This window comes from Vanessa cardui, chromosome 8 (genome assembly GCF_905220365.1).
Source record: "Vanessa cardui chromosome 8, ilVanCard2.1, whole genome shotgun sequence".
Taxonomy (NCBI): Eukaryota; Metazoa; Arthropoda; class Insecta; order Lepidoptera; family Nymphalidae; genus Vanessa; species Vanessa cardui.
The window spans coordinates 5851831-5879381 of record NC_061130.1 but is presented as its reverse complement, the minus strand read 5'-3'; the positions used below and the strand labels follow the sequence as shown (position 1 = coordinate 5879381).

At 31.9% G+C, this 27551-nt stretch overlaps 1 protein-coding gene across 1 annotated transcript; it reads right to left on the bottom strand.

The window, feature by feature from the left end:
• Window positions 1–334: 334 nt before the first annotated feature.
• LOC124532025 (homeobox protein goosecoid-like) lies at window positions 335–27402 on the bottom strand. Its single transcript, XM_047106650.1, has 3 exons — window positions 26428–27402; window positions 15046–15284; window positions 335–1055 (listed from the first exon to the last, which is right to left on the bottom strand). Exons 1-3 carry the CDS (start codon window positions 26645–26647, stop codon window positions 846–848), a joined length of 669 nt encoding a protein of 222 aa, XP_046962606.1. The 5' UTR covers window positions 26648–27402; the 3' UTR covers window positions 335–845.
• Between the last annotated feature and the right edge of the window lie 149 nt (window positions 27403–27551).

Genomic DNA, 27551 nt, shown 5'->3' with positions numbered 1-27551 from the left:
CTCTACTTGAACTTACTTAAGACGAAAATAGACAAATATTGACGCTATTGCACACCTCAATCACGTTTTATAGCTTTCAGCGCACGTGTTATCCTCTTTTATCTATATTAATAATATAAATGTGAAAGTAACTCTGTCAGCTTCAAATCTTTGAAGAAGAGCATTTAATTGAGATAAATATCTAAAAATCAATTATTTGGCATTAATGATCCAAGGTTCATGTATTATCGGTTTTAATGTTACATTTCTCACTGGAATTCGAGTGATTGAGATGTGCTATATTCATGTAATGGAAATATTACATAAAGAAAACAATCAGCGATAATTTTTTTGCCTTGAAAATAAATGTGTAAACAAATTCAAATGTAATTTTACAATAGCATCAAATATAACCGTGGAAACGATGAGATGAGACAAATACAAGTAAATATACGGGTACCTACCACTTACATATCCAGATGCAAGAAGAAATATACAACTTAGAATATATTTACTATATTACAATTTCAAGACATCAAAGCTTGCGATACGAGTAGATAGGTACTTGTCCATTTAACTAGATACATTTACACTACAATCATAAAATAACTTATAAATACTTATATATCTATAGATACACTCTAGAAGATACGAGAATTTTATAAATCTAATTAATTTAGTTATATAACAATTACTTCAGTAATCAAAATGTTATTATTACGAAGTCATGTCGAGTCCTTATTGCTAAACGTTTGTGCACTTTGTTTTAAAGTATATTCCATATTTAAATATGATATTATTAATGACACCGATTCACTTACAAATTCTTGCACTTTTAAGTTCACTATATCTTATAACACAAGCACTTAAGCGACTTCCAGATCAGAGTCTTCGGAGTCGTCGGTGTAAGGACGAGGCGTGGGCGGCGCGGGGGGTAGTCGGGAAGGGGGCGAAAGGCGCGCTCGCGCTGACACCATGGCGCGGCTGCAGGCGCGCTCCTCTTGCAGTTTACGGAGTCGCTCCTGTTCCTCCCGCTTCTGTTTACGCCATTTCGCACGTCGGTTCTTAAACCAAACCTGCAAATAAAATTCAATTATAAATCACAGAGTAAACATATTGTTATTCCACGTCACAAATGTAATCATTTATATCACAATTTAAACAGAAATTGCATCTAATGCATAACGCATCAACCATTAATTTTAAAATGCAATTTATTTATTTATATATGTAATACAATTATTTGATTACATCGAGATTATAGAATAACACTATTAACAAAAATGCAAACATTTAATAATATTAGTCAAAGTTTAAGCAAATTAAACTTGTGTCTTGAACATTTAAGACACAAAAGAACACACTTTTAAGTTTTATTTCAATTCTTTATTGCTAACTGCAGCCGTTTGACAAACACAGGAGATAGACTTTCGATAGATAAATCATAGAAATCGGCCAAGAGCGTGTCGGACACGCTGACACATGAAAGGGTTCCATAAAATGGGCCAATATAGCAATCTCTATTTCTACGCTGGTCCACTTCTGTATGTAAATTAAAAATTAAAATAATAATTATTTTTCGATAATTTTAATAACCAATTTTTGGATTATCAGTATACATCTCCCCACCAGTTTTCGTGGCAATCGGTGCAGAAACGGTGGAGAACGAGCCAGGACAGACAGACGGACAGACATGACAAAACTATAAGGGTTTCTAGTAGACTACGGAACCCTAAAAACACATACCTAATTACCAGCTGAACGAAGTATAAGAAAATGTAGAATCATAATATACTTGGTCCATATTTTACTTATCTTATAATTTTCATACTTTTTTTTATAAGCATACATTATTCTATTTTTTTGTATCTAAATATCTATATTTAAAAAAATAAATATAAGATATCTTTATGTTTTATACCTAATAATTTTATCAAAACCATAAAATCATAAAATTCTTAATAAAGTATTTACATCTAGATAATATAAAAGAATATTTAACAATGTAGAATAGTTAACATTCTCGTTACAATGAAAAAACTAAAAATATTCAATTTAAATATCATATTTACAAAATAAATCAAGTGTGAAGTACACAGCGTATACATTTCAATGGCTCTTTCAAATATGAAATGCATTCAAACGCCAGTAAAATTCATTCTTATGTTGTGATCAATAATACATTTTAATGTGGTGTGTGATCCATGAACAATTGAGTGACCCAGTTTTACACAGCACTGACCGCGCTACTGAACTAACACCGGGAGTAAAAAAATTTTTTGTTTGCTGGAATCAATGATGTTTCTCAGTAAAACTTGGTCGTTTCCACTCGACTTGCCACTCACAAGTGTCGTTGGGATCCGGACTGCGGGTGGTCGTGGCGGCTTAGTTAGACGTCACAACAGTGAAGGCCTTAACTGATCTTCATTCATGACTACGGAATACGCCGATATTATTAATGTAATGAAATACAGCTTAGCGAAAATACATCTTTATATTTCTATGAATATTTTGTATCTGTTTATTTTTCTTTCAATCTAAATTAATTCCTATACTTTCTTAAACGTTTTTGATAAATTTTACATAATTAATTATATAGTCGGTAACAAAAGACTATTATTGAATAAGTAATATTTTGTTAGACGCAAGCACGTAACTGCAGTAGGCATAAAAAAAAACAGAATAGTGTAGTCATAAAAAACGCGAAATGAGAATGAGAAAACAATACATTATAAATCTTTGCAATAAATAAAAATATTAAATGATAACAATAGCGGCAAAGAGCAATCCTAAAGCGTGCCGAATTTTATCGGAGCTGGGAGCTTAAAATTAATTCGTTAACGATACCACCATTGTAGGAGTTAATTGCATTACAAGTGTCGGTGGGTAGTCCAACAATAGCCCTATTAACTTTCGGTAAATGAGTGAGATGCTCTAGCACTTATCGGGTGCTCTGACATTGTGCGGCGTTCATGCGGCAAATATGGCGGCTGCCATCGCCAGACCCGAGGGCGGCTCCTTACTCGGCACGGTGCATGATTTCAGCTTATCTCATTTCTCATTTCTCGTGTTTTGTCGATGCCTTCCCGCAACAAGATTAACTAACCCACGTCTTTTGAACGCCATTCATACTATTCGATGTTAATGCTCATTGTTTATTTTCATTCAATACCAATTTATAAAACCAACACCCCCGACTTATTCGTACGAACGCTTAATACATAGGGCGGATGAATTAATAATTAATTTAAGGTTGTCTTGTTATCACTAAATATTATAAAACAAAGTCCGACCGCGTCTGTCTGTCTGTATGCTCGCTATACACTCCAAAGTTACTAAAGGGACTTTCATTCGGTTTTCACTAACAGACATAGGGATTGTTAAGAAAAGTAGAGGTATATAATTTATTAAATATAAATATATGTAAATAAAAGGTCAAAATCAAAAAATACTTATATGTCCACTCGTGCGAAGCCACGATGGGCCGCTAGTTATTAAGAACACTATATCATACCACATGGAAGAACATATGATATATTATCTATGTATAGCGTATTGTATTATGTACAAGTTATTGTAAATTCTTCTGTTTTCAGACTTAGATTTAAGGATAATAGAGAGCAATGTCGCTATTGTTTCGTGTCCGAGATACGAGTATACCAAATTCCATTATGGCGCTGCAGTGATTCTGATATTCATACCTACCCTGATATGTTATTAATAGCTCGTGCTATACCAGAGGCAAACACTGCTTTATTGAAACTTTAAACTGCATAGTAAATGTGTATAAGTTTCACCTTTGTTCCGGTTTAACGAGATTGTGTCGTAAGCATTTAACCTGCCTAGGCTCCAAATGCTTTAAGCCAATAAAATATTTTACATTAATTATTTTAAAAATATCTATTTAAATTAATTATTAATTTAAACAAATATTTTTGTTCTTGTTATTGCTACAATAATAATTGTATTTAATGAAATAACTTTGACTGATTATGTTAATTAATTATTTGTGACCTATTAGACAAAACATGTGTTCTTTAAACAAATGTGTTAAATTTCTAACCTGCTAGTGCTGTAAAGTATAGTCAGAAAAATGTAAAGTTTGGAAAGAAAGTCTAGCCATTTTTTTTACCAATACACGGATATATGGAGCATTGTGCTAGAATTAAGTAGCTACAAATTCAACAACCCAAAGTGAAACACTACTTTTTTCTATATTACTTTTACGTACACATTCTAGCCTATCTTTGTGGCTTAAACGCATAGGTTTTTCTTGGCATTGACGATTTCGGTTTTTTTAGGAATTATTATTTTACAATAAATTTCAAGAAAATTATACTATGTAAGGCTAACGTAAAAATAACTCATTACCAATATAAAAAAAGACTATTAGATATATCTATTATTAGGGGACGTGAAGGGCTTTAAAAAAAACCATCCTAATTACAAATTTATTTCTTACTTATACAATAATACAAGTATTATTAATTATACAATAATACAAGTATTTTATTATTGTACCTGACGTAATATTATACTTTTATTTTATAAAGCTTGTCTCTATAAATTTCTTTTTGAAGTAATCATGTGGAAGAAAACCTTTTGAGGTTAAATCATAGTTTTTTAAATGAATGCTGTGAGGCTTTGTACAAACTCATCGAGTGAGCCAGTTTATTACAGTCACAAGGGACATAGCTTATTTTCCACGTTTAGCAATTGATTATTGACGATCTAAGTAATTATTAACAGTTCCAACATAGTCAAATAACCATAACAGTAAAAACTTGCCATAATGATTCTATGTATATACTCATATGTAAATTTCTTAAATAAACATAAAAATAACCCTCACTTATCCATACCTACCCAAAATCTAAAATTCAGACAACGAATGGCCTGCAACAACGTATTTAATCATATTTTCAAGCGGCTTCAAAAAGGAGGAGGTTATCAATTCGTCTGTATTTTTTTTATGATTGTTACTTCATATCTTTTAACTGGGTTGACCGATTTTGATAATTTTTTTCATGTCTATGATCAATTGCTCTCGATGTATACCTATTAAAATTTATTGGCAACACCTGTAAACATATATTATTATAAAACATATAAAATAGAGTTAATGTGCAGGATTAGTAATTCTCTTTAGAATACCAGAAACCGAAAATACTTTTAAGACATGTTAGCACCTCCAATTTACACCCGAAAAAAACAAAAAACATATTTATCATGATCAAAACTATTAATATTGAATCATTGCAATTTTCCTTTGCGTTTTAAATGAATTTATATACATGTATAATAATAATATCGTATGTTTATTTTAAATTAAAGTTGTTGTGCACTTATTTTCTCTGGGCCAGAGTTCAAACCCCATCAAATTTTATGAATATCGGCAAGATGCGATTTTATTTATTTATGTAACTTGAAATGGTTAGTGTATGTGTATGGGAAGAAACGCAGATGATGTCGGAGAGTCGGACTTCGCCCTCGGCTATGCGCTCCACGCATCGACGCCTAGCTCCTGTCGTCTGAATATCTACAAAATGCCGGCGGCGTCTATACTAAAACCATCATTAGATTTCTAAGCTTGTTTTGAATTTCCTTTAATGGAGGAAATGCTGCGCGTTATTGATATCAATATCATTTGATTTGATACAAGTTAAAATTGAAATATTGAAATTACACTGAAATAAATTAACAAAAATGGAATTCGTACATTCATTATCGAATACATAATTTACTTTAAAGGAAATATTAAAAGAAGGCATAATGTAGATTAATGTTTGCTGGAAAAATTTCCATTAAAGACCGGATATTTAATGATTTTAGTTAAGTTAAAAAATAATGTGATGAGGTCATCGTAGATAAACAGATACGATAGTAAAGTTCTTAAGTTTGTGTTTTGGTTGGATCATAAAATGAGGCGAACCTTAAGCAATATAGTCGTGAGTAAGAGAGCATCGTGTGAACCGCGCGGTGAGGCTGAGTGGCGGACGGGCGCCGCGGCGAACCGAACCCGAACTTATTGTAATAATGTTGTTAGAACAAACATTGCCGCTCCCTCCGCAAGCCTTGTTTGAGATTACAATTACGGTTTTAGCGAACTGATTTATTAATGGACCACCTGATCCGCCTCTGATACTTTAATGTCGATTTAATTTACATTCACCGCTTATTTTGGTCATTGGTTTAGTTTATGAGTCTTCGAGATTATTATTCATATATTTAAATGTATAGTTATTAATAAATTAACTTATTTGAAATATACATGCATGTATCGAACATTATATGACATAATGACAAAATGTTTCGAAAATAAAAAACAAATTAAACTTAAATTTAATTGGAGACATTTAATAATAAAACTAATAAAGCTTAACGATATTTCTATTGAATCAAAATCACCTTCTAAGCCACTGCAAAGCTCTCACACCTGTCGTATTTCGACTCCCCATTAGCTGTGAAATGCATTAGTCAATATTAAATATGCCATCCGCGAGTATAATTCCACAAAGGGCACTTCAAATCACACCCATCTCCTTTCGGTTAACGTCAAAACATTACTCCTCTCCGCGGCCGGAGGCTGAAAAAGTAACCCCCAGTGTCTGTCACTTCATATCAATTACCGCACGCAAACAACCGTGCCAGCATCTCTTTACTGCCATAAAGACCTATCTGCACACAATGCTCCAACCAAATCGAAATTCAGTTGTCAAAAGATTGCATTAATAGTACCTCAGTTCTATCGTAAATCGAAAAAGTATTTTATCATTTCTATTATGAAGTGAAATAAAACTTACAGTCGAAGTTATAAGGGTGATCTTCGTTGAGCTGTGACATAGCTTGGGGTACCCCGGAGGGTCGTTTTACAAACATCGAGCTCCCCTAAACGTTATACTTTGAAAACAATAATTTGTATTGCGTATCGAACGCGCCTATAAATAATAGAGTGATACTTCAGCCAGAGCCGAACCCAAGAGTCCTACATTGCTACGATTATTATTAAATTAACACTTACTTAACTTACAATAATTTATATGACAACACAGAACTATTTATAACTTAATTTATTTTATTTTCTATTAATAATAAATACACATAAATTAATGTACCTACATTACTAAACGGTTGCGGATTTGATTAATTCCAATTGAAATTGAGAAAACATTACATACGGGTTAATGTTTGTTAACATTGAATAGATTAAAACACTGACAAGTTATTCATAAGGCAATGTAAATAGTTTTGCAAGTATTAAAATTTTGACATTTCGTATCTCTGACGTGACATGTTGACAACTGACTTACGACGATGCGCCATTTTGATACGTGTATCCCTTAAATGTTATAATTATTAATTATTATAGTCAATGTCGTATATCAAATTCTGACATTTCACGCTCCAGTTTCGCAGTGATTTCACAGAATAGTCTTACTGGAAATAAAGTTATTTATCGTTTATATTCAAGTTTTCGGTTAGCTTTACCAATTGATTAGTTAAAATCAACTGGCAAAGACGAGCGACGAGAAAACGGATAAAACGAAATCAGTAGGTCGACTACCAGATTTCCTAAACCAATATTCCATAGTAATTCTATTGCTTTTCATATTACATAGGTATATGAAAAGCAATAGAATTACAATACACGAATTTGAAAAATGCCCGTATTGTTGTTAATTTAAAAATTAAAATATACAGACAGCCGGACATCGAAGTATACGGATTCTTATTTTTATTTCAACGTATGAAGCCTTAAAAATGAAATAGGGATATAAAGCGTACTCTAATGTACGAGCAACTACGCGTCCGCATGGATGATGACTTAATTAAACTCAACAAAATATGTGTAACTATATAACGAAGTAACTGGGATGTACGTTACGAATTTTCTTTTTGATTTATTTATATTAGGTAGACGGACAGTTGAGCTACCTGATGATAAGTGCTGGTCACCGCCGGTCATGGGAAGTCTAAGAAACATTAACATTTTCTTACCAATGCACCACCAACCATGGGAGCTAAGATGTTATGTCCCTTGTGTCTGTTATTACTCCCTTTTTGAACATGTCAAAAATGTTTTAATATAAATTTTATTGTGGTATACGAATGAGTTCAGGCGCATGATCAACCCCCTTGCTTTCTTTTTGAAACAAAAGAGCTCTAATTGACGAATTCCAATCTTATTAATAATTATTTTATTAAAATATTTTTGTCATTGTTTGTTATAATGAGGACTATTTTGTTTAACTTTTGTTTATTTGTTTTTTGCTTTATACTTTTAATTTTAGAAACTAAAATTGTCATTGGAAAGTAATTATCCTAATTACGCAGAAATTTGCAGTATTCGACATTATTATAGCATATTTAAATTAATTGTGATTAAAATATATCTAAATAAGGTTTTAGTTTTAGTTAGTTACAGACATAAACGTAATCTGGGAGACTAAAATGTCATTCAGGCATTTGGTTGAATGATGCTATTTACTAAAATGACTATGCTGTTAATTAAAAGGCTAATTAAACTAGTTGGCTGCGTCGTGTAGTATAAGTTAAACCTAATTATACCAATTACGTATGTTCGATGGTTTTGAAGTCAAATTTATCTGCTGAAATTTAAATCAAATCAGTAGTATCATCATGGTTTAACTATTCAAATAAAATGAGATAATTAATTTAATATTGTAATTTAAAATCATTTATGTCGCATAAAATGGTGTAATCTACCAAAACAATTGAAAGTTAGATCGTATCGTTTGACATTCAGGTATGGCCAACAGGCGTAAAATGAACTGAAACAAACTCTTTGATCAGCGACGTCGGATCACTGCTCAGCTCATAAAAGCGTTATTGCTTTGAGTCGACGCGGAAGCAAAAGACAAAATGGCGCCGCTTTATTACTTAGTAACACATTGCGAGCGTATCTCTTTTATAGCTAGAAGATAATTCCTGCCGGAGGGAGGCTGCATGCGACTAGGAAGCGACGTTGGGCCGCTTGCTACTGGGCGGAGCGACACGCCCACTTTTTCTTGTTCATTGCTATCTGGGGATGTGCTTTGTCATTCAGTTGTACTTGTTTCCATGTTTATTTTTTATTTTATTTCTGGTATTCAAAAAATATGTATTTATATACAATGAAACGATATCGTTTTTATTTTGTCATGTAAAATACATTTCAACAAAATATATTTTATTACTAAGAAATCGCTACTGCTTAATTCAAATATTAATAGATTGTGTATTAATATAAAAATAATATTACTAAACTATGTATTATTTTAAATTGGAAATAGCTTCATTCTGTTACCTTCAACTTACTTATAAGGTGTAGACATGCGAAACTTTCAACACTTTAATTTAAAACGAGTTTTTCATTTAGCAATACTATCATGACTTTTGTCTTCCGTAGAATGAATATTGCATAAATAGATAATTTCATTACAATAACGTACCTACTTTGCGAAGAGTCATGATGTGAGCAAAAGCCTTCGATTTAATCAGACAGTTCTCAAAGTAAAGATCAACAGTGACTCCACGTAGTCGTACCTTGCGCTCGGGGCGATGGCGGCTGAAACCGCCGAGATTATGTGTCTCTTTAATTATTAATTATGTAAAGAGTTGAAATGCAATGATTGAGTCTCAAACAAAGCAATGCCACCCCTTCATTGTCTTTCGTTTGCACAGCGTTGTTCATCATCTTATAAAACAAAGAAATTAAAAATATCCTCGTCCTACTCTTATTACCTCTGTATTTACCTACTAGGAGCAACAGAAGCGTACGTAAATTTAAGATTAAAAATAAAATCGCAATCACAGGCTGCAGGGTAGTTTGATAGACTGTATCATATTGTCTCTTAAATCATAATTAGAACGACACTACACAGACTAAACTTGGGCAACTTAACCAAAGAATGCGTAATGAATGTGCGAATTGAAACTCTACCTCGTAGGTCCGCTGTAGAGCAACTTGATTCATAACTTCTCTTAAAGGCTAATGTATAACAATTTTTGCATTATGAGAAATACCTATATTTCTTTTTGACTCTAAACTATAATTTCAATGACAGGTATAACATGTATAATGTCCTGTCTTGAGAAATTACTAAGGATTCCAATTTAGAATGTAGAAGCAGTTAAATTCGATCACATTAAAAAAGTTAAGATATATTTTAAATAATTCACAACAATGAAACAAAGCACTCGGCTGTGAGGGTAAACTCGATTTTCAGTAAGTGTTGTGATGCCTAAACAAAAGCGTTTTAATAATGCAGTTTCCAATTGCCGCTGCGCAAATAACGGGGAAACAACGCTCTGCAACTGCGGAAACGAGCATTTTTAAAATACCTCGCTGTATAAATATCGAATATCCAAAAAAAGTAATGTTTTTTAATACGTGGCTTGTATGGTTTGTTTTACGTACTTTAGTACAGTTTTACCGTTAACACTTTAAGCTCTACAGTGAGTACGTGCGACCGTTTAATTTTATTATTGAATTAATCGGGGATTATAAAAGTAATCGAAACTAATAATTTACTTATTCGTTTTTGTGTTTACGTTCTACAAAACCATACTATCATTTCTATTTTTAGTGAGTAGATACATATGTTAAATTAATGTAAACAAGTAGGTAGGTAAGTTTGAACAACTATAATTGGCCCACATTTTTACTGCATGTTTGAGTTTTATGCAAATACTGTTAAATATAGTTTTATAAACTGTATAAGTAAAATTTTTGGGTCATGGTAGCCTAGCCTTATTTATTATATTATTTTCATAGGGGTTATTTAAAAAATATTTATAATTTGACGTAAAACATAGAATTTTTTTATATGGCTACACTTGATTCCGCCCGCGACTTCGACGTGTCTGAAGGGAATTTGCAGGTGATTGGTATTAGTGATGTTATATATACCTACTAACTAGTGGTATTTTTCAGAGATAAAAAGCTTTTGTGGCAGAAAAGTTTCTATCTCTGTGCAAAATTTCATTCCGATTCATTCAGTAATTTTGGCTTGATTGAGTTAAAATATCCAAACAATCGCATTTACATTACTAGCATTTGTTTACTGAAATATTATTGGTAGCTAATAGAGTAAATTGAGATCCATTTAAAATTCATAAAATAAATTCATTTTGAAATAATATTAAATAAAAAAAGGATTTATTACAGGTTTTTTGTTTTATAGATAAGTTCAGCATTTATTAGCAAGTTTTTATTATAACAATAAACTTATTTAATTATTTATTGTACATATTGAATGCTATTGAAAGCTAATAATAGCAAATCGTTTTATTATTTTTATATTCTGGGGCATGGTAAGTGTTAAAGAACACAATTTTACGTACATACATTTACAGAATTAAAAATAATCGACAAGATACTCAGTAGTTACGCTTTTCCACAATTTAAATAACTTTATTATATTATTTTAATTACATTTATGACAATGAATTACATTCACGTTTCAATTTTTTTGCCTAGAAATTAACAAACACCTGCTAAGTACACGCTTTTTATCATTAATTTAGTCTTGGATTGTATGACATAATATTTCAATTTAATCAAAGGTCCACCACATCCGAAGATCTTATACAAAAACATACAATGGAGGCTGTAATAACATTTAAAAGAGTCGAAAAGATTTGAAGGATTTGCAGAAATTACGTTGTTTTATTATACGACGCAAAAGGTTTCACACAAAGGTTATATTTCATCGATAAATTGAGTCACGAGTTACGCAAATCGGAAAAACACAGTTATCCTCTGAAAAGCCTTACAAGTGACCCTCATTAGCCTCATTGTTGTACTTTTATCGTTCCCGGCGCCCTCAGCTCGGGCTAACATAAATAAATCAAATTTAATTAACTCAGATTAATTTTCGCGGCGCCGCTTCACCCGACGTCGAACGTCCCTTTTTATTTGCCCCGAGGTAAAATTCTTAGCTCTCTATTCGACTCGCGGTGATTTTATAAGGATTCTTTAATAAAAAGTTTACATTTAACAAATTATACTTGTCGCCCAATACTTTTTAGCCGAGAAGCCGTATAAATAAGATTAAATTTATCACATTGATCTTTTTAACCATAATCAAGTAAAAATAAACTTTAATTAATTCGAGAATTTAAATGTGATCCTTAAAGTGTGCGAGTTACAAAATACAAAGTAATTTTCCTACACTGACTTCCTTCCCGAGTTCTTGATTCACTCCAAGAGGTTCTATCAATCTATACATAATGAGTTTAAGTCAACGTTATACAACATCATGAGCCTGTAAATTCCCACTACTGGGCTAAAGGTCTCCTCTCCCTTTGAGGAGAAGGTTTGGAACATATTCCACCACGCTGTGCCAATGCGGGTTGGTGGAATACACATCTGGCAGAATTTCTATGAAATTTGTCACATGCAGGTTTCCTCACGATGTTTTCCATCGCCGCTGAGCACGAGATTAATTATAAAGACAAATTAAACAAATATATATAGTGGGGCTTGCTTGGGTTTGAAACCGCAATCATCGGTTAAGATGCACGCGTTTTAACCACTGGGCCATCTCGACTCTCTTATCAGTGTAAGCGATCGCTTTATCGTCAATCCACATGTAATGTTCCATAATGCATAAGTGTGTAGGTAATTTAGTAAATGAAGCTTCTTTGCGCGTAACAAGCGTAAAATTTGAACAAATTACCGTAAAATCGTTTCGTAAATAACTTTTCGGTATATGATATTAAATAAAAACGTTTTTGAAGCAAAGGGTTTCATTTCTGTCACGTGTTTCTATTGAATAGCGAGCGATTTTAATTTTTATTCACTCAAACTGTTTAAACAAAATATATTTTGATATACAAAGGAATATTATTTTTAGCTACCGTTAGGAAGAATAACCATATATTGTTTAAATATAAAATTAGATTAAAAAAGCTTATTCATTTGAGAGATAAGAAACAGTTGAGAGATCTATGAATCTCTTATTCAACTTTTTGTTATGTATTTGTGTAGAGTTTTCCAAAGCTATTAGATGTTTTTCTTTCAGGGTGTATGTGGTACAATCTCTACAATCTATCTGTGCCCGTGAGATTCAAATCAATCGGAATGAATTTTGAAAGAATCCTCAAATTAGGTTTTCTAAAGCTAGCAAAAATATAATAATTATGTAATTAATTTTATTTTGTTTGTAATTTTAAATAAAATAAAATAAATAAAATGAGGCTATACCTATATACATATATATAGTATGTATATAATATTTATACGCAATCTTAATGTGTCTGTGTTATCGCAATTCAAATTTACTATTAAATTTTTTGTTAGGTTGTAATATATGATGAACATTACATTAATATTAAACGCGCTAAGATTTGTTTGTTTTCTTCTTTTTTCTAAATTCGCATAAAATGCAATTAATCTCTACTTCTATACTCTTCTATACAAAATTTGATATGAAACAGACTTGAATTCCAACAGGACATAGCCTACTTTTTTTGCCTAACATATGACAACCAACCAGTAGTAATACATAAAAAATATCGATAAACGGCCGTCGGCCGAGCGAAATGTGAGTGCTTTCAATGTTGTGATAACTGGATATAAATTGCCTCCGTTATTAAAACTTAGCACCGTATCAACAGTAACGCTAGTCCAAGAATTATTATAAATAAATATAATTTTATTAAACGAGTAGTTATTTAACCGCATAAGAATATAATTAAATTTGCGTAAAAGTAGTAAAAATGCGGGCATGTAAACAATCGACGAATCGCTGTCTGGGTGGCGATGAAGAAGTGGAGTGGACGGCACACACTCCAGCAACACCGGTAGCCAGCAAACATCTCTCGCTTACAACCGACGGCCCAAATACTGACCGGACAGTTAAGCTACATAAACACATTGTGTAACAGTTTACTTAAGGCATCGGAAACCAACTACTGCTAACGAAATCGTAGATATTGCATTTCTTAACATATTTTAAATTTAATTTAATTATAAATTCACTATACCATATTTAAATATTTTTTTTTTCAATATTCCGTTTCATGATCCAAAACACATGATAAGTAGGTATACATCAATGTTGAAGTTACTAATATAAGATTACTTTTATTCCTAGAAATTATAACTCTTATCTAACTTGTCATAATATTGCAAATCATTAAAGTGGAAATAAAATTATTTACATTCGTGAGTAATATATTATTATCCTTTAAGGTCTTTTTAACAAGTACTATCTACTACTTTTTAACTTTAAAAACAAATTAGAGATTACAACTAAATAGGGTACTTTAAATGGGATTTATTTTTTTGGTACGGGCCACCCACATAATGTTGGCACACGAAATGCCGCGTCAGCCTTATTGACACTTAAGACCGACCCTTTCACTTCTTCTAAGCTTTCCGCTTTGCTTCCCGAAAGGAAAAAAAACGAAGCTAATCATTATTCCCAATAAATTAATCAAATTATTCTAAAAATGATTTAAATATAATTTAGAATAAACAAAAATGTTTGTTACATCCAAAGCTAAGTGTAATTCAAAACGCTTAAAGCCTTTTTATAGTACAAATACTCACTTGTTTTATGCCTTTAATGTGTGTGAAATCACGCTAAGGTACTTAAATAATCCATACTAATGTTATAAATGTTTAATTATTTGCTCAGATCTATACGATTCAACGGGGTTTTGCTTAAAACCGTTCTACGCAGTCATGTAAGTTGTTAACAGTACTAATTTTTAACCTCATATATTTCTACTAAACAATGGTAACCTATATTAATAAAATAATAAATATTCAAAACAAAACTAAATAACATTTATGGATTTAAAACACATAATGTTTTTGATACCCATAAAGCTTTAGGCGATTTGCTTATTGGACGGTTTGCTATAATTACAGATAAATAAAAAAATATATTTTAATGTTGCATAAATGTTTGATTAAACTAATGGTATTTTTTCGACTAGAATGAATGCAGTATCAATTTATAAACATTGAAAGTTGATGTACGTTGATGAGTGCGGTTTATTTAATATATGTGTATTCATATAAAAAAAATATTGAATACAATAATTACATACCTCAACCCTTTCCTCCTTTAAGTCGACTCTTAACGCGAGTTGCTCTCTTAGAACAACGTCAGGATAATGTGTCTTGTCGAAGGTGCTCTCCAGTTGTTCCAGTTGTTCTTCTGTGAAGATGGTACGGTGTCGGCGCTTGCGTTTAGGCGGAGGGCCCGAAAGCCCAGCTAAGGCAGCTGCCGCGTAACCACCGTACAAACCCGCATAGCCGCCGGCTGATGTCACCACATTCCCTACACCTGCCCGATATAAAAATATTTTAGAAATGTCTTTCTTTTGCCAGATACTAAATATATATTTAAAAAAAAAATGAAACAAGAACATTTATTGATATGGCTTTTAGAGATGTCGACTTGCAGGCCAATCTTTTTTAGTCATGAACTCGTATACTTTAAAGTTGACGTTTCGATTTGGTTAAGAAGATTTATTGTTAAAATTCAAAATGCAAAAATACGCTACACAATCCCTACGCCGATACTAACACTAAATTCTAAACATTCAACCACCTCTACTTTAATTTAATTCTTTTAGTATTGTCTTTATCGTCCCTTGACTGGCGGCTAGAGCATTGAGATTAATTTATTTAAAACTAGCTGTGCCCGCAAACTTTTGTACGCGTTTGAATTTAACAAAAAAATAATAATTTAATCCCTATTATATATAAGTTATCTGCCAGTGAAAGTCCCGTCAAAATCGGTCCAGCCGTTCCAGAGATTAGCCGGAACAAACAGACAGACACAGAGACAAAAATTGTAAAAAAAATATTTTGGTATATGTACCGTTTATAAATACACATGCATTGAGTAATAAAAGGGCTATTTTAATATTACAAACATACATTCCAATTTTATTATATCAGAATATTTTATTATATCTCAACGAAACAATCAGATGGTCTTGGATTATTTTGCCTGCCTTCCAAAATTAAGAAACATAAAACAATTTTTTCTATACCTACATAACAACTTGAAATGTTATTCAATTATTGGGATTCAACGGGGAAATGCTCGTAGATCGGAACGTAGCATTAACGCTACCATTCAACTTGGCTCTGATTTTTGATCTGACTAGTATATAAAAATATATATAACATGGCTAGTTAGTTATTATTTTGTAATTATTTAAACTTTAGAGATGACACATAAATACTAAGATAATGTATATGTAAATAGTATGTAAGTACATTTAATCTATATTAATAAGTGAGTAAACGAATGTTTTGTATGCGTCACTAAAAATATATATACATAAAACTTGTATCAGAAAAAGCAGCACATTTCGGAGAAGGTTTTAATATATAATCAATATCATTCTAAAGGAAACTGTGCTTCGCAATCAACAAGCAGATATTTCAAGTTTTGTCTTATTCGTTTATTTGAATTAAAGATAGATAGACTTTTTTATGTAATTTATATTTTTATAATATATTTAAATCAATTATAAGAGCTACATGAACAAGACGAGATAAGTTACACCTACATAGAAAACTAAATTGCTGTACCGACGTCTTTAAGTTTAGTTCTTTTAAGCTACGCAACGAATTTTCATGCAGTTTTCATCAGTTAACAGAGTAATCAATAGTAAGGTGCGTCTTTGCATATGATGGTGCATAAAAACCGACAATTTCAACTTTCCTGGCCGGAAAAAAGGAAGAACATTTATTCTTTATATATTTATTCTTCAATCTTATAATTGTATTAAGATAGACAGATATATATAGAGCCGAGATGGCCCAGTGGTTAGAACGCGTGCATCTCAACCGACGATTGCGGGTTCAAACCCAGGCAAGCACCGCTGATTCATGTGCTTAATTTGTCTTTATAATTCATCACTTGCTCAGCGGTGAAGGAAAACATCGTGAGGAAACCTGCATGTGACAAATTTCATAGAAATTCTGCCCACATGTATATTCCACCAACCCGCATTGGAACAGCGTGGTAGAATATTTTCCAAAACCTTCTCCTCAAAGGGCCTCTCCCTTTTAGCATAGCAGTGAGAATTAACAGGCTGTTGTTGTTGTTGAGACAGATATATATGTTATGTTATTTGATGGTGATCAAATTTATAAGTGTACGACTAAAAACCATTGATTGAACTGAGCATTTAATCAAAGATTAAATATAAAATAATATACACGTGCATTAATAAATCACGAGTTTCCTACCACGGAACAATACTGTTGACATTTACTTTAATTAAGTTATTTTGATCAAATTCCACGATATTTTATTGATGAAAATCGATCATTACTCGAGAGAATGTTACACGAGGCACTGGAAAAATATAAATTTACCTTATATTGTTATATCAACAGTGTACCTACCATATCCAAGATTTTAAATATTTTAAATTAACAAATAAGTTTAAATGCTACTTTTATCGTTATCTTAGTCTAAAATAATATAAGTCAGTTAGTATATTCCCATTTTCGCAAGGATTTATAATGTTTATTTGATGACGAATGACGAAAAATTAGAAACAAAAATGAACATAAAAATAGTTGTAACATCCACTCCGGAATCTTTGCCGAGAATTATTTACCCTAAACCGATTTTTGGAGTAATTGTTACTTGGCATAGTTTAAAATGTGGTATAAATTTGCTATTGGTCCAATTACTACCAGTGGCTTGAGAGTAGCTTAAGAAAAAACAAATTTAATGACGCATTTCATACAAACTTACCGATTCAGATTAATATTATGAGGATATACCGATTTTTTCTAGTTTGTTTCTTCAATATTGTTTCATTATAAATTTGAATTTATTGCCATTTTTTTATACTTAAGACAAAGGACTGGCTTATAACATATTATATAACTTTAAATATCTTACATTGTATAAAGATATTTGCTATTTTTTTATATTAAAGCTGGATTTTGATCTTCAACTTTATTGGCAAGAATCTGAGCGGGTCTTTTTTGGTAATTTTATTATTTACAACTATTCAATATCAATAGAACAAAGAAATAATACGTCCCAAACATTATCAGGTAAGTTTTGGATATCTACTTTTTATAATAAAAAGGATCCTGTCGACAACAACAAGTACTTAATAAATAATTGCGTATTCAACATATTTTTTAGAGTCTTCCTAAGTTAAATGAAATGAAAAATATTAGACTACTTAAAAGTCGATTAACGATTATATCATGTAGTTATAGTTATTGGTATATTTGGAGCCGGTGTCAGCCACGGTACCCTTGCCCCAACAATCAAAAGAAAGAAGCGATACGAGCCCCTTGATTGATCCCGTATATTATTGTGTAAAAGGTAATTTGTAAAAAACATATTTGTTAAAGTATTCTCGTATTGTTTTTTGATAGATATACTGTAGGGTTTTATTGGCTGACACCGACTCCAAATATAACAATAATTATAACTACATGATATAATCGTTAATCGACTTTTAAGTAGTCTAATATTTTTCATTTCATTTAACTTAGGAAGACTCTAAAAAATATGTTGAATACGCAATTATTTTAATTACTTTTTCGTGCATATTCATTTGTTTTAAAATAGTGTTTTGTTTGAAGTCGGTTTTTCTTTTTGTTAAAATTTTATTTATTTTTTGATTTTAAGTGATGCTGATGTTGACTAACTAATTTTTTTAATATGGATAGATTAAACGTTCCGTTTATATGAGTCAGAAACTACTTCGAGGACAATTTCAAAGGAAACTTGCTAATAAAGCAAAAATAGACTTTCGAAAATGCGGATTTAATACGTCACGCGGCGTAAACTACAAGGATCCCTCGAAAGAGCTGTAATCGAACTCAGCAAAAAAACTTTGAAAAAGACCAACTATATTTCGTACATCATATGACATCACATCACATACACAAAATTTGATTAAAGATAGTAAGAAATTCTGTCCCATATCGCACCCTAACTGCGAGCCGTATAGGAGTTCCATCACTACATAGTATAAAACAAAGTCGCTTTCTCTGTCCCTATATCTTTAAATCTACGCAACGGATTTTGATGCGGTTTTTTTTTTAAAGATAGTGTGATTCAAGGGCAAGGTTTGTGTATATAAAACATGAACAATATAGTAAAGAAACACTGATAATTTTAGAAGTTTGCGATGTGATGTCGTATATAAACAAATTCTGTAGTATATTTAGTATCACTATTGCACCCGTGCGAAGCCGGGGTGGGTAGCTAGTTGATTATAATATTCGACTATGATAATTACATAAACATAACCAGATTACGGAAGGTGACTCAAATATTCAAATAACCTATAAATAAAAGATTCGACCGAGTATCGCTAACGTGCTCCTCAGAATTGTTCCGTTCCCTTCCGTTCCGTTACTTTGTCATGGATCCTGTGCTCAGAACCTTACCAAACTTTCACCAAATTACCCTTGAAGTATGTATTTTATAATAAAAAAAGAATTATCAAAATTGGTTAACGTGATTTTCAGTTATTCACCTATTTGTCGCGCATATACATAATGCAAATTTAAGACTTATGTCGTTTTCACATGGATACCATCATCGGAAAAAAAAATAAAAAAAATGGGACCCCACGGGAAGCACTACCTTTCAAACAAAAAAAAAATTATCAAAATCGGTCCACCCAGTAAAAAGTTATGAGGTAACAAACATAAAAAAAAAAAAAAAAAAAAAAAAAAAATACAGACGAATTGATAACCTCCTCCTTTTGGAAGTCGGTTGATTATGAAATAATAACAAAATAAACTCTCATAAAGTGTGTTACTGACTTTGTTTATTTAAAAATAAAGAGGGGGTTGCTCACACGGGACACAATTAACTCAAACTAATATCGGTATTAACAGTGAACACATATCTGATTCAACTGTAAATCGGTACCCCAATGACCTTGATGACTTACGTGATAATATCACGAAGTAATCTTTTCATAATCAATTTGCCAGCGTTACATTGTTGTAAAGGAAAGTTAGATCAATGATAGAGAGAAACAAATAATTGCTATTGTATATCATTAATAATATAAATCATGTTTTATCATCACTTAGTATCTATATAACAATAACGATGGCGTAAATAAACAAATTCTGTTGTATATTTAGTATCAGTCTTGCACCCGTGCGAAGCCGGGGTAGGTCGCTATAATTGCTAATATATTTATTTAGTTAATATATTCCGTATTCCTTCTAGAGTCGAGTTTAAGTATTTGAGGTGAGTAACAGCGTTATTGCAAAGCAATTACAAATGTTAGGAGATTTACTTGTAGGTTTATCAATCCATCCAATTAATCAAACCAATTTATCTTTACTTGTAGTACCTAACTACAGTTCTGCTAGCTTGAATCCGAAGCTGTAGATTAATTATTATGTGAACGCTATACAGATATTGTCTGTTCAGAGATATTTAACGGTATATGGCCTCCGTAGTATTGCATTGAGATAACATTTATATATATATTAATGGGGGCGTTAAGTACCTGTTAAATGTTATTTAATGTGACAGTAAGTATAAAAGATACTGAAAACCATGGGCACTGCATAAAATACCATAATATACTGATTTTGATATGTACATGAACAATTTCCAATAACTATCTACAACATCAATGAATCAGAAAATTATTAAAGTTGTAAACAAATGAAAATACTTATTGAAATTATTTAAAATAGGTATTTTCTAACACAACAATTAACACGCGTAGATGCAATGGGTATGACACCATTATATACTATGGAAACAAAAAAAAGTTAAATAATCCTAAACGGGTTATAAATGCTTATGAAAGTATATATTTACAATTATTTTATACTTATGTATCTTCACGCCATGAATATAACCGAATCTGATCTAACCATAGATAGGGCCGTCTTTAACCTATGCCCTGGGCATGTTATGATATTGGTGTTTTGCGGTTTCATTCATCCCTATTTCATGAGTGTATTTATGATTCTTTTTTCTATTAAATTGTATATAAATTTATGTAGGTAATCATACTGAAGTCGGAAAGCATAATTTTATGGGCTAGAGTAGAATAGCTTCACGCCTGTAAAAGCTAGTAAATTGGTATCGTTTTCAGTAATTTAGGTTTGATTTCATAGAATTATTTTGCTTTGGTAATAAATATTGGTTATCTTCTCGTGATCTAGCAAGAACTAGGGAGGGGGCCCCTACCGACCGCGGGGCCCTGGGCACTTGCCCAATGAGAAAGAGGGGCCTGAGACCATAGACTCGGTAAACCTAGCAACTATAGCAAAGCAAATTGTAACCGATTCCAAGCGCAGTAGAAGAGGGTACAACCCCGTGTGTACAAGTAGTTTCATTACTATTAATTTATTTATTGCACTATAAACTGATAATTTCTTCTTATTGGTAATATAATTCACTGTTCCATTTAACTTCTTATAAATACCTGCTTTAATTACTTAAATAGAAATTGACGATTGCAGGTTCACTGACTTTAAAAACGCCATTTATTCACGAATCCATAATGAACACCATAACTACTATACTTTCAATGGTATCAGATTAATTTCTTTTCAGTTGTTTATTAGTCTCCAGTGATTGAATTAGTACGCATAAGGACGATGGGTGTTTATTTATCAATTTAGTTAATGAAAACATATATCACGTTCACATGATACATATAAAAATTGCATTAAAAATAAAGCGTTGGTAGAGCCGCTGGGATTACGTAATACAACTACAAAATTGCAAAATTGTCTTACAAAATTGTACATTTCAAAGCTAAATCATTAATACACATCAAATTAAGTTTTATGTTATTAGTCTGTTTCACCACAAAACAAAAATCTGTATACAATAGTTCTATTCACTCTAACGTACCTATTCGTGGTTATTTAAAACACATTTTCCCTAGTGTCAATCGGTTTACTCAAAATGCATACGTACTTATTTGTTTATAGAATTACTCTAAACATAGTTGAATGAATAGGTCGCACACAATGCCTACCAAAAATATCAAACTGGACTAGTTTGCTGAAATAGTTTTAAAAACTTTCCGACTTAAAATATTAATGCTATTGAAAAAGTAAAGATACTCGCAAAACAAGAAAAGCACTTATATACATAATATTGTTGTGTTCCAATTTAAAGTGTGAGTGAGCCAGTGTAATGGCTCGTCATCATTCTTTTAGTTGTAAGGTTGGCGGCGCATTGCTGTTATAGAGCTGTTACCATGATGGTAAATCAACTGGTGAATTTGTCCGTCAATACATACTAAAAAAAGCCTTTTTGATTCGTCGTACTGTAGGTAAATCAAAATATTTCTTCACGTATCTGCGAGTCGTGCATTCATTGCATATTTAATCACGATGTATAATAGGCACAACAGACATAAAATGAGAGTTTGAAAGAAAGAAAAGTAGAAAGTCGCGAACTTTTACGTTTTTACTGGCGTTAGTACTTAAACAAATTTAGTACTTAAACCAAAAATAAAAATACATTCCATTCAAGTTCGCTGGTAAAATCAATGAAATCGGTCATTTTAGGTCGGAATATAAAATTAAACACTGCTAAAACATTCGCAATATGATTAAATAATCACAAACCGCTGATAAAAAATTAAAACCAATGATACCAAATGTTATTTAAATTGTATCACCAATATAATCTATAAATGTGTACTTGAACGCATATTTTTTAAAGCAAGATCTACAAAATAAACATCGAAATTTGAATACAAAATAAAAATATTAGGTTGAAGACGTCGTGGGCGATTAGAATTAACCGAACAGCGAAGCAGTCGACCCGTGAACATCTGAGCTTAAGGACATATAAGCGCTCCCTAGACGCGGTTGGAACTGCCTGACTGATTTCAAATACAACGCTATAAAGAAAAATTCAATATTTTTGCATGCTTCCGGCGTCGCTGGGGTATTACAATGTATTATTTTTGATAAAATGTAAAAGCTTTTAAGGCCGCCAGCGTATTTCTAAGGTGCTATCGATGGTTTTTGGCTCACCGTCTTCACATTTATACGGGAGCGCGCCCGTCTAAGCAGTATTGATTTAAAAATACTAGGCTACTTGTAACATGACGCGTGTCGACGTATTAGGGTTTGTTTCTGTACTTTTTGCATCTACTTATTATTTTTTTTACGTTTTGTTGATGTGAATGTTTAAAGATATACGTAAAAATTATGAAGTCACGATTAATTACTTGAAAGCTTTTTATCAATACACCGTCTAGATTAAAATTTGTTTCTTAACTTATTCATATTACCTACGTTTAAATAATTTGAAATATTCATTAACATATAAACATTTATTTATTCATAAATAGATAGAAAAATACTAGTCTTGGTTTTATTTAAGTAAAATACGTAAATTTGTATGTAATAAATAAGTGCCGACCGCTTTTTCTACAATATCATTTTCATTCTAGTGTAATAAATATTTTATACAAAATTACCACTGTGCTTCTTAATCTTGAATAATTTAGTTAAGCTTAAAATAAGTACAATAATATTATCGTTTATCTCTATTAGTCTCTAAGCAAGACTACATAAGGTTGGACCGACACATTTGTCGGATGTAAAATGGCAACATCGTCTTAGAGTGCAGTCCTGTGAAAGAAATAACTTTATAAGAGGAAGAGAAACTGCCCATTTCTATGCATTACCATTATTTTTTTTTTACAGACTGTACGGTATTTAGGCAGGTTAAAGAAAACTTCTTTGGTTTTGCTAAATACTTTTATCTGAAGATACAGGTGTTACTAAGACAAGAAATCGTAGCGGATTGATATTCAAATTTGAAATGTGAAGGAAGTAACATATGTACAAAGATAAAAAAGGATTACAAATTTATGTAGAATATCGTAGTTATCATAGACAAAATGTCATATAACATAAATGTAGTGCAGGTCCACACGTATGCGCCAACACAAAGCTTTATGAGTGCAACTATGACGTACGATGTTATTTAGTGTTTTTTCCTTACAGTAAAGAAAAATAAAAACCCAATTAATGTCATTTTCAAAATTATATCCTTCAGTCCACATTCATTTTAATTTGAAGATAATTCACATAATACCACCTAGTATTACTAGTCGTAATTAATAATTATTTATTAATTACGAACATTATTAGCCATTGATTATGAACGTAAAGTCGGGGTAAGAAAAGGTTCGTCACCTTAAGATCTATTTTCGTGTGCTCAGTATGAGCGATAATTTGATTAATTTGCGATTGAGAATGACTTATTGCGTCGCAATGATTTGATGTTTAGAGTCGAAAGATACTAAGAGTTTAAGACTTGATAAAGGAATTAATTTGAAAACTGACGAAGGTTTTCTTACTCTGACTATACGTAAAGGTTACCGAACGTTCTGCCAGGATTTAGCTGTTAGATCGAATATTCTTACTAGACATTTATACTTGCCGGATCGCTGTGATCCCGTAACTGAGAAGCGAGGTGGATTTTAATTATGTAGGATGAAATCAACCCAGATGTTTTATTTCAAATCATAGGACCCACAAAAATATAGATATGCTAACGGAGTATAAAAAGCAAGAGCAATCATGTAAACCAATTAAAGTTAGGTATCAAGAAAATACAATTATAATATAGGTAGTACCTATTTCCGTCATTTTCCTAAAGATTTTATTGATATACTAAATTTTCTGTATGGATTTTATGTCTATCTTGTTAAAGATAAATGATGAAGTTGAAGTTAATGCTCTATCTGCGTACCTATCACGGACTACCTTATACAGCAAAGCCATCGACAAACTTCGATAGCGAAGTACAAATTAAAAATAACTATATATATTTTATTAAAATGGAACACCATTGTTTCTTTAGATTATTTATAGATTTTTTTAATCACCAAACGACTAGGAACGGCAAAAATTTACCATTAATAATTATTCATAAGACTATTCCGTTGTAAGGGATACAAAATAAATAAACATTTTAACCATAAATTTGTTTTTTTGGTTGCGATTTATAAAAGCCCGAAGATATTTTTCAAATTTTAAATACTTTTCCAGAGAAAGAAAGACTTTAATTGGGATAAACCCTGTCTTCACCCCACGATCCCTCTCGCCACGGATAGCCCGAGGCAACTTATGCGCGCTACTTAGCTTAAATGTGAATATACTTAATATTCTATTACTTAAAATAAACTTTAAAGTAATGCTAAGTTGTAAAAATCTTGGCAATTTTATAAAAAAACTAATGAAACTCCTTATTATAATGCTATTTTGTTAGATAAATTATTTATAAAATAATAAATGGTTGATTTATTAACGTTGGAATTAATAACTGACATTTATTTTTATATCGTACAGATAAGCTTCAATTATGTAACTTGTGTACTTTTGTTAGTTAAAAATCATTAGGGAGTGAATAGCATGAGGTACTATATTTTTTAACTGGCTACACCTGACTTATTATTATGGCTATTAATTAAATATTGTTACATATTTTTGTTAACATTGTAGGTATATACCTACTTATTAGGAATATCATACACCGATCAATTATTAATTGTTAATGATCTAATATACCTACTTATGGATGCATTTTTTTTTTCAAACATACCTATATTATATTCGGAAATTCACAATAAAATACTTGAGTTTTCACCAAAAATATTTTATTTCTATTTTCTATCTGAATTTAGAATAAACTATATCTGTAATTGAATTATTATTATAATTATTAAATATAAATATTATATAATTGTAATTAGAAACGAATAATTAATAATAATGAATGTATATACTGTAAGAATTAGACTGGAGTATTCTGGAGCAAAGAAACAAGGAGATAATATAGGGGAAAACGTAGTTCTGAATTTAATCCGAAATCAATTTATACAATTATAGATGATAAATAAATGTAGTGCAAAGTGACACAAGCGTTTGTGATTAAATTAAAGGTCCATGAAACCCAAGAATAATACTATTTACGGTATACAATTAACATTAATATTGATTTTACATGTCATGTATTTTTAAATGTGTAATTTATTTGTATGGTTCTTTGTCTACTTAATCAATCTGTAGCCGTGATTTAATTTAGTTGGGTTCTGAAACCCCACTTGGTATTTAATTTATGTAGTTATAGTGTGCAAACTTATAAATAAAAAAAGTTCTTAATAGTGGAATATAGGGCAAATGAAAGACTATATACTTTGATCTTTAAAAAAATACTCTTTCTTATTGGTTGTTTCAGGGCACGTCTACAATTGTTATACAATTTCACTTGTAACTAAAAGTATATTGTGTTTATCTTTATGCCAAATATATTAATTATTTTAAAAATATCTTCCTATTTATAATAATTAAGTTTGGATAACTTTCTACACACTTTTTATTCATATCGTCTAAGTACCTAAACATATACATTTCAAATGTTTATAACAAGCTACGAAAATATAGTGAAATAATATCAGACGTACCAAAAATATCGTGAGCTCTGTGGAAAGGCGAATGGGCTAGATGATGCAGCTGCAGCGGCGGCATCGGTGGCTGCGGCCTCGGGGCCAGGATGCTGTCGATGGTGAAAAGCGGCGGCGGCGGGCGGTCGACCAACGAGGCCCCACCGCCCGCGCCGCCCAGCAGCAGCGCCGTGCTGAGCAGCGCGGGCGCGTCGCGTGGCCAGCCACCCGGCCCGCCCATGCTCTCGCACTCTCGCTGGCTGCTCGCACCTTCCGCCACGCTGCCTCACCGTCCTAGCCGTGGCGCGCACCACTCCGCACAGGATATCCTCTCGTATACACCACACCTCATCATACTCCTTTCGCGCTACTTACGACCATTTTTCGATATACGATCACGACAACACAGAGTAGTTCTTAAGTATATAATTACGCTCAAGGGCTTTGTATATTATTCGATATAGAAAAACTGTAGCTACAAAGGAAGCTTTTTCATGATATGTACGCGAAACCGGAAACTCACTGATTACTATAACTGAAATGATAGGATAATAGGGTGAACGCGTGATGCGATTGCGAGCAAATCGTTTTAGTGAGATGTCGCGTTGAGATTCGAGTGGTGGCCCGGAGCGGTGCGCGGCGCGGCGTGGGGTGGCAGCCGCCCGGGGGCGTGCGCCGGGGCGTGCCGCGGCCCCGCCCTCCGTGCAATTTAATGGATGTGACAATACGACGCTCCCAAATACTAATAATAGTAATCTGTATCCCTCCCTTTTGATAATACTTATATCTGTTGTGCGCTTTTGACATGCCCGGAGTTTGTTAGCGATGAAGTCAATATTATAATATTGTTAGACTTGACAAACATTTGTATGTGAATTGCTTTTTTAATAATAGCAATATACACGAGAAATCATTTATTTAAGTATTCTTTTTTTTTAATTAAAAAATATCTATCTTACCTTCAATTTTTTTTTGTTGGTAAAGCTACTTACCAAGTAGGCGCCAATAAAGTTTCTTGCTTTATATCAAACACGAATTGGATATTTCTTGACCTTTAAGAAACAAAGTAAGTATTGTTTGCAATTTTATAAATTCGGAATCTATTGATTTAAATTTAAATTATATTATATTTGAAATTATATTTA